The 17835-nt window shown below is 36.9% G+C and overlaps 1 protein-coding gene across 1 annotated transcript; it reads right to left on the minus strand.

The window, feature by feature from the left end:
• Positions 1–1029: 1029 nt before the first annotated feature.
• On the minus strand, positions 1030–13997 carry LOC150094989 (uncharacterized). Its single transcript, XM_090411025.1, has 2 exons — positions 13873–13997; positions 1030–3808 (listed from the first exon to the last, which is right to left on the minus strand). The coding sequence occupies exon 2, from the start codon at positions 3080–3082 to the stop codon at positions 1793–1795; it is 1290 nt and encodes a 429-aa protein (XP_090267151.1). The 5' UTR covers positions 3083–3808; positions 13873–13997; the 3' UTR covers positions 1030–1792.
• Between the last annotated feature and the right edge of the window lie 3838 nt (positions 13998–17835).

Raw genomic sequence — 17835 nt, forward strand, 5'->3', positions numbered from 1 at the left:
TTACTTAATAACCTGATTTAAGATGTGAATCATTTTAAAACAGATTTTGTAAATTGAAAAGACATATAATAATTTACACTTTAGATAGAAAATTCTTTCATCTTGATTAATTAACTTGTTGCAAGATACTCACGGCTAATTACGTCGAAAAAATTTCTTAGTTCACATTTAGGAGAAATCGTTTTTATATGCAATGAGAAAATGTTTCTATAAAATAAAATGATTGTATTACTGGAATTTCTAAAATAATTAATAAACCCTTTTTTTTTTAATATATATTTTTATAGAAATTTAAGGAAGAAATTTTACTTTTAATGCGGGTCATGCCATTCTTCTATGAATAATGCCTTCATAAACTTAAATCAGGTTATTAAGTAAATATGTACACATCCTTATTCGTAATTTTCTAAAGAAAATCAGACAATTCTTTCGATTGAAAGAATTTCGGGTGAAAGAATAACAATAAGAAGGGTAACATTTTAAAATAAGATTAATAATCGAATGCAATAAGATAAATGAGAACGGCTTTACAAAAATAATACGTTTACAAGAACAACTGTGCTTGCAAACCCCAAAAATGCATAAACTTAGCAATAACAATAACGTACAGCAGAAATTTCTGAAAATAATATTAATAAATGCATTTCTGAATATGCCCAAAGTTAAAATACACTAAAAGAGCAACTGATTGAAATATAAACACATTAATGTATTGATAACAGAAAACGTCAATTACGTACAATTCGCGAAGACCTTGTATTTTGTGAAACTGAAATGTTTCGTTTCATTTGAATTCAGAACAACTACTAATTTTGTATAGTTGAGAAGGTTTCTTAATGTGAAATAAGAAATTTCCCATATTGAATTTTGACGGCAAAATATTTAATTCGTGTTTAATATCAAAATGACTGAGAACATACGAAGGTCTGGACATCTTGAGATATAAATTTTACGATAACAATCAACATAGAAGGCTGTCCTTCTTAGTAAAAGTGGACGTAGTTAAATAGATCTCCTGATTTAGGTTTCTGACATATTTTTAACATATAGAGGCAAATGGCTTTTGTAAGGTATAGCACGCCACTCTGTCATAAACTTTCTGGCTACAATACTACAAAATTATTACTTATCAAAATTATTTCTTTAACATTTTACACCTCATAATAATAACATTTTTTACCGAAGTCTTTCACATGTTGCACATGAGAGAAACATACTGAAAATGAATTATGAAATGTCTTTTCAAGTTACTCAGCCATGAGAGCAATGCAACAAGATACACGAGAGAAAATAACCTCTCAAAAGTGTAATGTTTTCAATTCACATATTTGAGAAAAAGGTTTGCATTAAAGTTCACACAAAGTCTCTCTTGATTTTGAACTCTTAAATGCCTTTCAAATTAAATTGATTTCAGGATTAAAACGTTCACAGGATAGAAAAATTTCTTGTTAGAAACCCTTTCGGTTAAAAATCGTCTTTCCTTACTTCTGAGAACTGATAAGAAGTTATAAAATCTGTGTGCTCTTCAAAGTATACTTAACGGAAAATTGGATTTTAGTGAATAGGAAACAGTGAATGGTTTCCAATTCGCATAATACCGAATATGATTTGCCACAAATTTCATGATTTCTCCTCAGTGTGATCTAATAAACGGCCTAAAGATTACAAAGTTTCGAAAACTTGAAAAAATTTCAAGATAATTAATTTTATTGATTATGAACTAATAAATGTCATTTTATGTTATATGCTTGTGAAAATGCCTTTCCCAACTCTCAAAAGAGAATGGTTTTTCTTAGGAGTGAACTTCTAAATGCTTCTTCATGTTACTTGACTGCGAAAACGCCTTTCCACATCTCTGACAACAGAATGGTTTCTCTTGAGTATGAACTAAGAAATGGGATTTCAAGTGGCTTGACTGTGAAAATGCCTTTCCACATCGATCACAACAGAATGGTTTTTCTTGGGAGTGAACTACTAAATGTCTCTTCATATCACTTGACGTTGAAAATGCCTTTCCACATCTCTCACAACAGAATGGTTTCTCTTGAGTATGAATTAATAAATGGGTTTTCAAGTGGCATGACTGTGAAAATGCCTTTCCACATCTATCACAACAGAATGGTTTTTCTTGGGAGTGAACCAGTAAATGTCTCTTCATGACACTTGATTTTGAAAATGCCTTTTCACATCTCACACAACGGAATGGTTTCTCTTGAGTATGAATTAATAAATGGGTTTTCAAGTGGCATGAATCTGAAAATGCCTTTCCACATTGATCACAACAGAATGGTTTTTCTTGGGAGTGAACTAATAAATGTCTCTTCATTTCACTTGACGTTGAAAAAGCCTTTCTACATATCTCACAACAGAATGGTTTCTCTTGAGTATGAACTAAGAAATGGGTTTTCAAGTGGCATGACTGTGAAAATGCCTTTCCACATAGATCACAACAGAATGGTTTTTCTTGGGAGTGAACTACTAAATGTCTCTTCATATCACTTGACCTTGAAAATGCCTTTCCACATCTCTCACAACGGAATGGTTTCTCTTCAGTATGAATTAATAAATGGGTTTTCAAGTGGCATGACCGTGAAAATGCCTTTCCACATCTATCACAACAGAATGGTTTTTCTTGAGTATGAACTAATAAGTGGGTTTTCAAGTGGCATGACTGTGAAAATGCTTTCCCACAAGTTGCACAGATGAAACGTTTTTCTTTAGTGTGAACTAACAAATGGGTTTTAAACTTGTTTGACTGTGTAAATGCCTTTCCACATTTTTCACACCAGATTGGTTTCTCTTGAGTATGAACTAATAAATGGGTTTTCAAGTGGCATAACCGTGAAAATGCCTTTCCACATCTCTCACAACAGAATGGTTTTTCTTGGGAGTGAACTACTAAATGTCTCTTCATGTCACTTGATGTTGAAAATGCCTTTCCACATCTCTTACAACAGAATAGTTTCTCTTGAGTATGAATTAATAAATGGGTTTTCAAGTGGCATGACTCTGAAAATGCCTTTCCACATCTCTCACAACAGAATGCTTTTTCTTGGGAGTGAACCATTAAATGTCTCTTCATGTCACTTGACTGTGAAAATGCCTTTCCACATTTTTCACAACAGAATGGTTCCTTTTGAGTATGAACTAATAAATGAGTTTTCAAGTGTTATGACTGTGAAAATGACTTCCCACAAGTTGCACATGAGAATGGTTTTTCTTTGGTGTGAACTAACAAATGTCTTTTCAATTGACTTGATATGGAAAAGGCTTTGCCACATGTTGCAGAATAAAAAGACTGCATAGTGTCAAGAAATAATTCGTTTTTAAGATTACCAGATTTTGTAAATATCTTGGGACAAACTTCATAAGATACCTGTTGTAAATGATTGTGAACTAATAAATGTTTTTTCAAGTTACCTGCTTTTAAATACTTTTTTCCGCAGATATTACAAGACATCGATTTCGTTTCTATTGTAGAATAAATTATGTAATGACTTTATTAATGCTTTCTTAATACCGTAAACGAAAAAGGCATTCGTTGAGTTCGATATATATTCGTTTAAGATATCCTGTTTCCAAAATCTCTGTTTCACACTGCAAATGATTTTTTACCATGTTTTGCAATGGATATTTTTTGAATTTAGTTTTGCTTAAATTATTTTGAGTAGTTCTTTCAGTGAGTGCTCGTTCTTAAACTTGGTCGATTTTTAATGTTCGGAACAACTTGTACATTGATGACGAAAGAAGGGCAGCACCTTCAGCATTTCTTCTTTGCCGGTATCTGCTAATTTTTAATTGACTTTTCCTACAAAAAATTAAACACAGATTGTGATAAAAATTATAAAGTTGTTAGAGACAACTTTTTGAGTATAATAAACATAATATAATATAATAAAGGATTTATTTCATTAGTGAAATTTCTTTTCATTAAAAAGGAGTCATTGCTTTTTAATGATGTAGTTCTCTAAGAATGATAAGTTTCTTCACTCCTCCCTTCAGCAATGAATACAAAATTATAATGTAGAATGATAAGCGCTATAAATATTAAACTTTATATTTATTTATAAAACGTTTCATTTGTCATTGGATTAGAAAAAAACAAAGAGCATATGACTGCAAAATTTTATTATATGCATTAATGTATTTTCATAAGAATCTTTTAGCAATTGAAATTATTTTTATCCTTCTTCTTCAGCTTTTCCCACTTAACTAGGGTCGCTGTTTTTGGTGAGTGTCCACCACAACCTCCTGTCTTGGTTGTAGCCACATTCAAGTTCTTCATCTTCAAGTCCTCCTCCACCATCTCCCTGCATCTCTTCTTTAGACACCCATTTCCACCTCCCCTGCACAACCATCTGCATAACCTTTCTTCCCACATACTCTTCCTCCCTCCTCATCATGTGACCAAAATATCTCAAACACCTCCTGTATCTTTGTTCCTAAGTTCGTAACTTTCACCGTTCCTCTTACATAGTCATTTCTCAGACGATCCATTCTGGACATACCACACATCAACCTAAGCATGATGAGATTTTTCTTCAGGGCCAGCTTCCATAGCATACGTCATAGATGGTCTCACTACTGTCAGGTAGATTTTGCCTTTTAGATTGAACCTCTTTTCGACAGCACTCCAGCCATCTCTCTCTCTCTCTTGGTCCTCCATCCCACTTCATTCTGAGCCTCACCATCCTCTTTCATTGTTGAACCTAAGTATCTAAAATCGCTGACCTTCCTGATGACATTTCCTTCCAGCTCCAGGTTTGTCTCCTGGCTGCCATCCACTTTACAACACATACTCTCTTACTTCTGCTCACTCTCATACCTCTCTCTCTCAGTACTTTCCTCCACTTTCCAGTTTAGCTGCCACTTCTGTTGATTCTGCAGGTAGCAAGATGTCATCTACATACAACATAGTCCAAGGAGCATCTTCTCTCACCTCTTCAGTCATCACCTCCATCACAATATTAAACAGGAACGGACTTAATGTTAACGCTTGATGAAAGCCAACTGTCACTGGAAAACTTTCCCTCAGTCCTAGGCAGGTTCGAACTCTTGTCTTCACATTTCTGTACCTCTGCACCTACCTGATATTTCTCTGGTACCACCTTCTCCCTCAGACACCTCCAGACTTCTTGCCTTGGGTCTCTATCATACGCTTTTTCCAGATCAATAAATACCAGATGTAGCTCCCGTTGTTTCTCTCAAAACTTATCCATCATCTGTCGTAACCCAAAGATAGCATCTGTCGTCGATCGACCAGCCATGAAGCCAAATTGCTCCTTTGCAATCTTCACTTCCTTCCTCGATCTTCCATCAAGAAACCCTCTCTAGGATATTCAATGTGTGGGACATGAACTTTATTCCTCTGTAATTCTTAGTCTTGTGCATCCCCTTTAGTCTTGTAGATGAGGACAAGGGTACTTTCTCTCCATTCCTTAGGTATATTTTCCTGTTGACAAACTTTTATTAACAGGTCCCACAGCACTTCAATTCCCTCTTGCCCTAGTGCCTTCCATGCCGCCACTGGGAACCTGTCAGGGCCAACCGATTTTCCATTCTTCATCCTCTGTATGGCTTCCTTCACTTCACATCTCTGTGATTCCTTGCATTTGCTTCATTCAAAAGCGCATTAAAGAATATTCTCCACCTGTTTCTTATATCCACATTCCTCCTTAATACCCTTCCTCAAGAGTCTTTGATCTGTCTCACATGTACAATGTACTTTGATGCCTTATTTCTACATTTGGACAATCGATAAATCTTTCTCTGTCCTTCCTCTGTTTCATATTGATCATAAAGGTCTTGATATGCCATGGCCTTTGCCTGTGCAACAAATCTCTTGGCTTCTTGCTTTTTCTCTCTGTCCTCTTCCACTCTTGACTTGTCCCACTTCTACTTTGCCTTCCTCTTAGCCATCACTGCTTCTTGTGCATTATTATTCCACCACCAACCCTCCTTCTGCTCTCTGAACTTTCCGGATGTTTCACAAAGCACCTCAATTGCACAGCTGAGAATTGCTTTGAAATTATGTCTCCACCAATCTTTCCAGTCCATCCGAAATCCTCTCTAACACCTTCTCCCTGAAAAGGTTCATCACACTCTCTTCTTTTACGCAAAACCACTTAATTTTCTTCCTCCCATGGCTTCCAAAGATTCTTGTCTTCAAATTCATTTTAGTCTGCGAACAGCAACTGGTATTGCTGCGCAACTAGATCTGTTGGGATTACCTTACAATTTGTTACTGCCTTAAGACGTTTTCTTCTAGTGAAGATGTAGTCAATCTGAGAACTATCATTCCCACTTCTAAATGTTATCAAATGCTCTTCCCTCTTAAAGTAAAGGCAGTTCACAATTGCAAAATCAAACGCTACTGCAAAGTCCAAAATCCTCTCTCCTTCCTGGTTCATAATTTCCATTCCATGGACACCATGCACCATTTCATGGTCCCTATTCTGTCTCCCTATGTGTCCATTCTTCTCCGACAATCATCGTCTCGTTTTCTTCCAGTTCTCTCATTTCTTCATGGCTCTACAGCCAACTTCAGGGACGTACATACAAGACGACCAGTTGCACTTCTCCAAGACCCAGTTTCATTTGGATGATGCTGTCGTTTCTCCTATCCACTTCCAGTACTTCGCCCTTCATTCTGCCACACACCACAATTCCAAAACCATTTCTTCCCTCTTTATTCACTTCAGAGTAGAACAATTTATACCAGTCTCGTAGTTCCTTTGCATTTCGCCCCTTCCACCTTTCTCCTGCATGCATAGAATATCTAATTTCCTATTCCTCATCACATCTTCCACCTCACTTCCCCTTCCAGTCATGCTTCCAACATCCCCACTCGCAACATTTTCTGCACTTGCTGGGCTCGCTTCTTTAACCGCACCCGCCGTTGATGCGGTAGACTTGGTCCACTTCTCGCAGCTGTAGGGCGATAGGGCTGCGCATCGCTTAAGTGGTGCGCCCTAGCCCTTGTATCACTTTCTTTTCGACTCATTTGATCACAGCTAGAGCTGGCAGTGAAAATATATGACCGGATGCCCTTCCTGACGTCAACCCTCGCCATTTATCCGACCTTGGGACCGGAACCTATTGGCTTTAGCTTGACCCCTTGATGGATGGCTGAAATAGGCGAAATGACATAGAAGATAGGAAAGATTCACCCCTAGCCCTCGAATATTCTAATAGTATTGAGGTAAGGAGCAAAAAGAGAAGCAAAGAAGGGGAGAGGACCAGTCTACAGATAATATAACAGATGTATATTACATGAAGTAAGGCATAGTATAGCATCAGCTAACTCGGGTTTGCCATGCCCATACTCACTAAAGTGAGCCAATGAGGTTAATTATTTTTATGCTAAATTCCTGGATTATATCAACGCACCTACAGTCAAAATTTTTACTTTTGGAGATGTGATATGTCAATACTGTGCGATTTCTATCCACTTAAAACGCCATCTCTGATATGGGTAAGGCTATGTTATCACGAAATCAGCACTCTCACAACAGTGTTCGCTCTCTCAGATAGTTATTATTATCATGTGACATCTCTGGGCTCCAAGATATCATTGCAGTAGGATGACACAGATAATATAAAAGGCAAAGGAACCATTCTATGAAGTCTCAGTTCAAGCGACTTAAACATCTATCTAACCAGGCTACATTCAAACAACTATACGATCTACTGCCATTAATATCATTTTGCTATAGGTCCGCATCTCGCTGCATGAGAAATTTAAAACAATATATAAAAAAAATAAACTAAAACTAGTTCCATATGAGATTGGCAAAGTCACCTTCAGTTCAGATAATCCACTAAAAGATTCCTCTCGTTACAAAGAAAATCGAACCGGAAGGTTTTTCCGGTATGCCGCAAAATGCATTCTTAGCAGTGTTCAACGGTAGAACACAGTTAGACGGGACTGAAGTAGTGCACATTATGCGTTATTCTGTCTTTCGGAGTTGACATTTTATCACGATGATTACGATAAACCCTACCTTTGAGAAATTCCGTCAGCACGAAGTCACGGGGTGGTTCAGATCACGTTACCGCGATGGCCATGAAATGGGAAACGCATGCTTGATTCCAGCTTCAGTGAAATTTATCGATGAAACACCTGTACTGATCGGCCGTTGTGTGGAGGGACCCCATCCTGCATGAAAATGACTGAATTCATTCATAACACAGCTGTGGCACACACAAACAAAAAATTTATCATATCTTTGGATCCTGTGAATGTCCTCAAAGAAGAATAGTAAAATCATAAAGATAGCTATAAACTCGCACCAGAACAGTAACTATGGGTGAATGTAAAGCAATTTGTTGAGCTGCATGCGGATTTTGCGCAGCCCGTATCGAAATTACGACTTTTCGCAGATCTGCTCATGTAAAAGTGAGCCTCGTCTCCCAACAAAATCATCAATGGCCATTATCCACTCAACTCAAGCAAAGGAATATTAGTAAACTTTCAAAATCCGGAGTGCGCACTCATGTGTCTTGACATAGCACGTGCACTACAGGAACCAACGCTGTTTCTCATAGCCTGCTCCACAACGGCAGTAGCAGACTAAATTCACTTGTCGTGAACTAACTGGATTTCAATCTACTGCCACCTCTAACTCCCAACGAACCTGTTTCTTCAAAACGACTAATTATTCGTCACAGAGCACGTTGAGGTAGTGGACCTCGTCGACATTTGTTAAGGCAATGAAAGGCAAGGAATGCAGCAACAGCATTGCAATTGTTTGAGTAGAACAAACTTCACGAACAAAGCAAGTTAGGGCAAAGTCAGTGCCATCACTGGGATGGGATGAACTCGAAAGAAGGGAAAAAGCCCGTGTCCACCTTTTCAAATCCACCTCGCATCTACCGAGTTGCATGATATGCAAATGCGATGTAGCGTGGTGTTTACAAAGCCCTCGGTCGGTGAATTTTGAAACTTTTTTCCCCCTTAGATATCGCTTCTGCACAATGTATTCCTGCAAAGTTTCGAAGCATTTGGATCAGTGGAATTCACTTTACAATGCCTAAAACATGAAAAATAAAAATCAAAAATAACAATACTTTAATTTTGATCACCCTGTATATTGAAAACAGGTAGTTACTAGCATTGAGCTTTGTAGGATTCAGCATTTTATTATTTTGTTACACTAGTGAAGTGTAACAAAATATTAAAAACTAATATCTGCAGCTGGTATATTGCTTACTGTTATTCAAATAGGATTTGAAACAATCGTTAAAAACTATTATTATACTGTATCTAGACATTTGCAGAAGGAATAAAAAATGATGCACACAGCCGAATGCTTTAGATATATCAAGAAAAACGACTGATGTGTGCCTTTCTTTATTTATACTACTAATCTGTATAATGGAACTTGAACAGCACTTTTTCCGTATCGAATCCGGATCTGAGCCAGTACTCATTACAGGCGTAAACGGATATGCCATTTAGTTACCTATTTAATTTTCAGAAGGGGGAGGGATTTTCAATAACCTTTGAGACCCGATAATATAGATATTGGTCTCTAATTGTTGATTACATTTCTGTTATCTCCTTGAAATAATGGAAGAATTGAAGTAATCTTTAAGAATTCTATAAATTTCCGATGTTCCAAAGATTTATTAATATGTTACTTAACTGTAACGTTTATTAATATAAACGTTACAGTTAAGAGACTTTAACTGTAACGTTTGGACATTTATATCAAGATATCCCACCACCTTTTAATCCGATTAATACATTCATCACTTCATCCTCATTTATTGCATATAGTTAAAATCAATTATTTATTCACGTACGTACTTCGCCCTGTCTGTACGACCTAAATCAGAATTACCAAAATTGGTCAAGTCGATCCTTCATTTCGAAAAAAAAAAAAACAGTAGAATCATCATTGCTTTCTGGGAATTCAAGTAAATTTTGTTTCGCATTTGCAGTGATGGTGTTTACCAAACAACATTCTTTACTTTTTTCTTTAGCATATTTTATTTTTTGCTCTAAGGGATTACCGAATATTTACAGGCATTTTCAAAAACTAAACTGCAGGAATTCTTCCTATGCTTATTGTATAATTTTATTTTAGTCCTAATTATTTTTAATTCATCTGTAATCCAGCGTATGTGATTATCCTTTTCTTACACTTCTTTTAATATACGATGATTTGCTCTGTGCATATTTAATTATTTTGATCAGTTCCTCATATAATTTATCATCATCATCAAATTTCTGTCATGTACCCTCAAGGGGTATACAGGATATAATAGTACAACGTGAAAAATTTACATCATTACTAACTTTCTATGTACAATTTTCCTCCAAATCAGTCTGTTACTTGTGAAGATACCAACATTATTAGATCTTACATTTCTATCGTCTAAGGCACTTCTTACCATATCAATCCACCTATATCTTGGTCTCCATCTGGGTCGTTTTCCTTCCAACTTGGCAGAGAACACTTGTTTTGTTAATATTTCCTCTCTCAACTGTTTAAGTGACCGTTCCACCTTCGATTAGCTCTGCTAACGCATTCCTTGATGCTGACAATGTCAAGTTCTTTCCTAATATCCTCGTTTTTAATATGGCATTGACATTGATGCAATCTGTTCACGCCTCTAATCTTTCTCAGGATTCTCATATCGGCCGTCTCAAGTCAAGTGTTTGACTTTTGACCCAGCTCTCAGATCCATAAGTTAAAACTGCTTTAAACACTGTCTTGCATACAGCTAATTTATTGTTCTCACTAATTTCTCTCTTATTCCATAAGAATTTATTCAGTTGACTTCCTACCATACCAGCTTTGTTGATTCTTTTGTCTATTTCCATATTTAATTTACCATCGTCACTAAAAATAGTAACTAAGTAGTTGAAATCTTTTTACTTGTTTCACAACCCAGTTGAGATTTTCAACGATTCTGCCTATTTTCATCGTCTTTCTGTTTTTATTGCTGACCTTCATACCATATCTATTACAACAGTTATTCAATTTAGTTAGGGAATCTTGCAGACTTGTAGCGGATTTATTTAGAAGTATAACATCATCCGAATAAAGTAAAGAGCTCACATTGACATCTCCAATTTTGATATCATGTTTAATACCACCTTCCTTCATAATGTGATCCATATAGATAAAAAATAACAGTGGGGAAAATGTACATCCCTGGCTCACACCAGATTTATCATTAAACCATCTTCCTGTACTTCCTTCAATTCTAACTGCTGGCTTACAATTCAAACAAAGACTAAGTATTGCTTGATATAATGCCCCATTCACACCATATAACTGTAACGTATTGAATAGCTTCTCTCTTGGCACTTTGCCATATGCCTTTTCCAGATCGACAAAACTTTTTAAATACAGATCTTTATTATATTCCCATGATTTCTCAATTATTTGTCGTAAAGTGAAGATCTGATTCTAACAGCCTCTATTTGACCTGAATCCAGCTTGTTCTTCACCAAGCTTTTCTTCCACAATTCTTCTCAACCGTTTCTCAATATACATGCATAAATCTTACCAGGAACATTCAGTACGGAAATACCTCTGTATTCTCGCATTCAGTTTTATTTCTCTTTTTATATATGGGTACTATGAGAGCTTTACTCCAATCATCGCGAATTCGCCCCTTTGTCCAGGCCTTCTGAACTATGCAGTGCGGCCACTGTAAGACTTTTATAATATCATCTACTCCTGCTGCCTTTCCATATTTCAATCCCTTGATGGCTTTTTCTACTTCAAGTATAGATACGTATTCTTGACTGTATACCTTGTCAGTGTTTTCTACCACTGTGCTATCACTGCTTGTTTCATTTAGCAATTTTTCTAAGTAATTACTCCATACTTCAAGGATATCTTTTTCTCTTGTTTCCATGTCACCTTTATCATCGCTAACTCCTTTTACAGCACTCCTTCCTCCATTTCTAAGCTTCTTCAACAACCTCCAGAATATTTTCTATGTTCTTGCCAAAGTCCTCCAAACTAGTTTTACACCATGTTTAGCTTTCTTATATTTGGCTCTGTATTCTCTAAGAACACAAGCTGACTTATTTGCCAGGAGCTTTTGATATGCTTTCTTCTTTTCCTTCGCTGCCTCTTTAACTTCCTGTGGTCATTTCAAAAAACTTTCATTGTCATCTATGGTCGAGGACGAGAACTTTTCAGACCACCCTCATATGTTCGGCAACAAGATACTAAAAGATGTTGATTTGATTCCTCTTTCAAATGGCATTGTCCATCGCAGAATTAATGATATGGCATGTGACGTAGAATCTCAGTTAAGCGAAAGAGTTTAGAAGAGCTGTTATTATGCGCTACAAATAGACGAGACCACTGATATTACAAATGATGCGCGGTTAACATATGTGCTCGTAAGATATGCGCATGATGACAACATTCATGACGATATTCTGTTATGTAGAACTTTGTCATCCCAAACAACTGGAGAAGAAATATTTCACACTCTCAATACTTAAATAATACACAATGGGATCCAGAGGAAAAAAATGTGTGGGATTATGTTCGGATGGAGATCGCGCACATACATGCAGACAGTACGGTTGTTTCTATGGTCAAGGAAGTAGCCGAGGATATGAATTGGTTACATTGTTTCAACGGCAAGGGTTATCTTCCAAAGGAATGCCACCATAATTTAAAACTATGTGACTTCAAAGAAAGTATCCCCACTTTGGGACAGATCAAAAGCGCACTCGCATAAAAATCCCCCTTCAAGGTCAAAAAAATTCAGTAACTCATATCCGATAACCGTCTCTCACTTAGAACATTCTGCACAAATGTCTTAGTACACAAATACACATTTCCAAATGCAACTGTTAATCACTTCTAACTAAATTGTGATGTTAACACTTCCTAATGTTCATTGCTTTGTAAATGCTGCTCTTCAAATCGCCAGCATGTAATAACCAGCTAATCACAACGTTGATGAAAAGGTGCCATCTTACCACAGTTGCCGTACTTACTGGCCATCTTCGTCCAGGTGGTTGGCCTGACGCAGTCAGTTAGTTGCTTTTCGTGATGTGTGTGCGTTCGTTTTGCAATAAATAGAAGTTTTTCTCTCTTAGATTGTGTGTGTGTGTGTGTCGCATATATTCGTTACGTATGGATGTGTGTGTTTGGTTTGAATTGTCCACTGCATGGAAACCTACGCTACAATACAAACCGCGACATCCACCTATCGTACCTACGTAGACTGCGTATGGCGCATATAGTGATCGGCTCCATTTTCCCGCAAGCGACGGTACCGTAACAGTAGATAAGATATGGAGGCATGATGTACAGCGTTTATGTGTGGTGATAGCAAGCAAAAATGATTCTTATTTTTACGTGATATACTTCATATACCTACGTACGTACAGTTCCTCTGGTAACGGAATATCCATTTCATGTGGCGGATTCTGTGTAGTCTGCCGCATTCCACGCAAACGGAAACTACTTAAAGCTATCTTCGCTGGTACTAAGGCTCTTATGGAACGCCAGCAGAGATTCAGGTCATCTGACGTAACTTCCGTTTCATCCCCTTCCTAGTGACGTCACATCCGGTTGCGAACGGAGACGGGTTACCACTCATGCAAAAATGCATCCGCCCCGTCTCCCGTAGACTCCTATGTTAACGAACCGCCCTTTTGGAAGGGAAAGAGTCCGATTTCGGAAATGGAGTGATTCAAAAGCCAATAAAGAGCACCAATTTTTATGATATGTAAGAAATTGCCTGATGGGCTACGTCTCGCATATAAAGGGGAATGATTCCATGTGACTAGACCCATTTCATAGCCTTAACTGAAGAAGTACTATCGAATTATGCGCATTTTAAAAATACGTATATTCCGTAATTAAAATCCAAATTACTTACGTCTTAGATTTAACTGTAATTCCTTCCACCAATACAAACTGCAGATACTAAAATTACGTCCTTAAGACACACTTCACGTTATCGTTACACTCGAAACAAACATGACGCCATTATCAATTATACCGACATGTTGCACAGCGCCACCTGCTAAGGTGAAATTTAGGAATGCATTTATTAAAAATAACAAAATGAGAAAGAGCAGAAACCGGTACATATATACTGTATATTTTCTTGTATTCATTACAATCTTATTATTATTATTGATTAAAATATGGTAGTATTGCGGTATATAATAAGAACAGAGTAATTATTTAGTACTGTACTAGTTATAGTTTAGTAGTGTACTAGTTATACTATATAATTTTGACAACTATCGCTACATCAAATATTCCGAGTAATTTTACCGTGAAAGGTAAGCTCTGTCTGTAACTAACAGTATCTATTATATAGAATCTAAATTAATTCGTACCGACTAGCATTTGAACCGTAGCGAATTAGAAGATACGCAATATACAAACTAAAAATACTGTATTTGGTACCGATGGGCGGTAGACAGCGTGATGGTAGTAGTGTCGTTGTGCGCATTTGGAGAATTTAGCAGTAGAGGAAACAGTAAAATGTATATAGTGGATAAGAGTTGAATAGAATGCTTTTCCACAATGTGTCGCTGGGCTGCTTGAAGGCGTTCACGTGGCCAAAGAAAAATCAAACTTCCTTATTCACCGAATAGAAAGAATGGATTAGAATATGATAATCTATTGGGTGTGGGGAGACAACTTGGTAGTAATTTATTAACTTTTTTCTGTATAATAAAATGACTGCTGAGTTGCACAAGGGGAAGGGCTATACTACTGGATTTTGCTAAGACTTTGACACGACCCACATGGAATACTCTTACACGAATTAAAACAAATGGGGATGGATATTAAACTGCTGAAGTGAATACGAGAATGGCTTATGGAGAAAGGCTTATTGGACCATTATTGTTTAATTTGTATATGCCGTACTCATAAATTAGGAAATGACTTGTAAGGAGATATTCAGTTATTTGCTGATGATACAAAATTAGGTAATGTAATAATCAAGTTTTTGTAGAAAGCTTTCAGGATAATTTAAATAAGCTGGCCGATTGGGCAAATTATACTGGATTTCAGTTCAATGTGGAAAAGTGTATAAATTATGCATTTTGTTATTAAAAGATTACAATCTGTGTATCACTCCCTGCTGGAACTGTACTCCGAGAGATCGATAAGGCTAGGGTTTGGCAGTGTTGCTGGAGAGCAATGCTTTTTTCTGGAGGTATGCAACAGTATGCAGTACCGGCACCTTTTTTCTTAAGTTTTTAAAATTTTGTGATTTATTGACAGCAAAATGTATTATAAATATTCCGTTTGATGGTACTGTGTTCACCAACTGAATTTTCAGTTTTGATTACTCATAAGTTGGTACCCTCTGCTTTCCTGTTTCATTGGTTGGTATGCAACGGGAAAGAGGAAGTTGTGTTCACTTCCTATTGCTTCCAATATCAGTTCATCGGTTCTATATTTACTCTTCAATAGGCAGGTGTTCACGTGAGTTTTGAATTAATCTAAGTTGTGTAGCTCAGTGGAAGTGGCGCTTGTATCCTCTGCACTTGGTCGCTTGAAATGAGACTTAGGTTCAAGTTTAGTCGCCGACTGGAGGAACTTTTTCTAAGCCTATTTTCGACCGATTTCCGAGTTAGTCGATCTCTGGCACGTACAAGCGGGTTTTTTCCCCGGAAACTCTGGTTTCCACACCGGGTTTCGGGCGTTTACACACCACGTTGCTTGGCCGCATGAAGGAAGACTTGATTTCGATTCTAGTGGCCGACTAGAGGAAACTTTTCTAAGCCTTTTTACGACCGACTCCCGAGTTAGTCGCTCTCTGACACAGGCAAGTGGGGTTTTTCCTCATGGAAACTCGGGTTTTTCATCCAGTAAACTCAAGAAAATCGACCGTAGTACCCACAGTATTTCAGACAGTAACATATCCTGTAAGGGTTATGTACCAAGAGATGGCAGCACTTGTTTTCCAGCCTCTTCATCGGTGGCTGCTATAATTAGTGATGGAAATCGGCCAGCAGTCTCTGATTGGCTACCAGTGGAGATTGAAATGCCTACTCAGTCTCCAAAAGCTGGATTGGGGATAAAGGCCTCTCCTACTCCCTATAAGGAAATAAAAAGTCGATAGCTGATTTATTTTATTTATTTTTTATAAGTTAAATTCTTACAAAATGAGTAAAACAAGTAGTTACTTTATGCCAATGAGTAAAAAAGAATGCTCAAGAAGCAGAAATTGTTGAATCTACTTGTGATCCTGTAAAACAGAAAAACCAAGACCGAAGATCCATGTGGTCAAAATGAAGCAGATTCTGATGATGATTGGCCTGAATGTTGCAGACATTTGTAGAAAAATAACTTTGCGATAGAAGACCTTACACAACTCACCTCATCCTACAGACATCAACCACCACCACCCTCAGTACAGAGGAGGGCAATTACATATCAATGATCCATCACTTACCAACACTCTCCCCCCAAACTTTCACACAGACGTTTGGTCTCTGCAGTAAGTATATTCTACAAATATTTCCATGGGAAATGCTAATCCGAAATAACATCAATAATTCCCCGCTCAGTACTAAGCTCATTAGAATACGTGCTACTGCTGCACAACCCTTCACAGTACACCTAGAAACAAATAGAACAAATTTCCTTTCCTCTTCCTTCATCCCTGCAACTTCTGCACTGTGGAACAGTCTCCGACCTGCTGTGTTACCCAACGAATACAATTTGAAGTCATTGAGATCAAAGTAAACAAATTCGTCTTTTCCCAACCCACCACCCATACATGGTACTAATGTACTATAGGTTGACAAATCAACCTCCTGTGTATGGACACAACTTTAAAAAAAAAAAAGCAATCACTCTCAGTTAATTCTGATCAACAGACATTTCTTATACTTTAATACTTTTTTTTTACGATTTTATGTATTTACTTTCTGTCGAAACAACATAGTCGTAGTAATGGACAAGGTTGTTTTGAAGTATGTTCAAAGCAACTGAAATTATGTTTCCTTTTTATATTTTATCTGTTCATTTATTGGATTGTTTTTGTGGAATCTCTGATTGTGTTCGGATAGATAATCAATTTTCGGTTTTCAAAAAGTCACTTCACTCATCAATATTCATCACATGTTCTGAATGAAAATCGAGAATGTATATCCTCTTGACTCCATGTTTTAACAAAACATTTCTACACCTCTGGTATTCATTTCACTTCGGCTGTTTATATTGGCATTAGGAATCGAAATTCCAAATGACTCAAATATTTTTCTACTCTGTCTTAGAAGAACATGGAGTCAGGCAAAAATGAGACCAATGAATTCTTTTGTTTTTCACATTGGTCGTTTAACTCATAGTTTGCTTGCCATTGAAGAAATTTTTCACGGTGTTTGGTATTAAACGCTACAGTTACGTTTTACTTGTCGATACAACTATTGACTAAATATAATTCCTTATAGTTTAATTATTTATGAGTAACTATGCTGATTTTTGTTATGTTTACGTAAGAAAATTACGTAGAAAATATGTAAATTCAGATGAGATCGACACTGTTAGTCCTGGTTTCCTGCCAAAAACAAAGGGCATTATTAAGCCTAACGACCACACAGCAGGCATGGTATTTCCTCATGTTACATCATCATTTTTTAATTGGTACCAAATACTGAAGCTTTTTTTTACTAAATATCAAATTGCCAGCTGACGATCCACCTTAGTCCAGTTTCTAGTGATATAAGTAATCACGCAATAAAATGACAAGGTGAAAATCACCGGATATGAAGCTTGTGTTTGTTTCACATGCAGTAATTAAATGCTATGGCAGATTCTCCTCAGTTAACTAGCTTTGAAAATTAAGCGACTCTAATAATATTCACAGATT

The sequence above is a fragment of the Typopeltis vanoorti genome, chromosome 21, assembly GCF_054136105.1.
Source record: "Typopeltis vanoorti isolate ZY-2024b chromosome 21, IOZ_Tvanoo_1.0, whole genome shotgun sequence".
Lineage (NCBI taxonomy): Eukaryota > Metazoa > Arthropoda > Arachnida > Uropygi > Thelyphonidae > Typopeltis > Typopeltis vanoorti.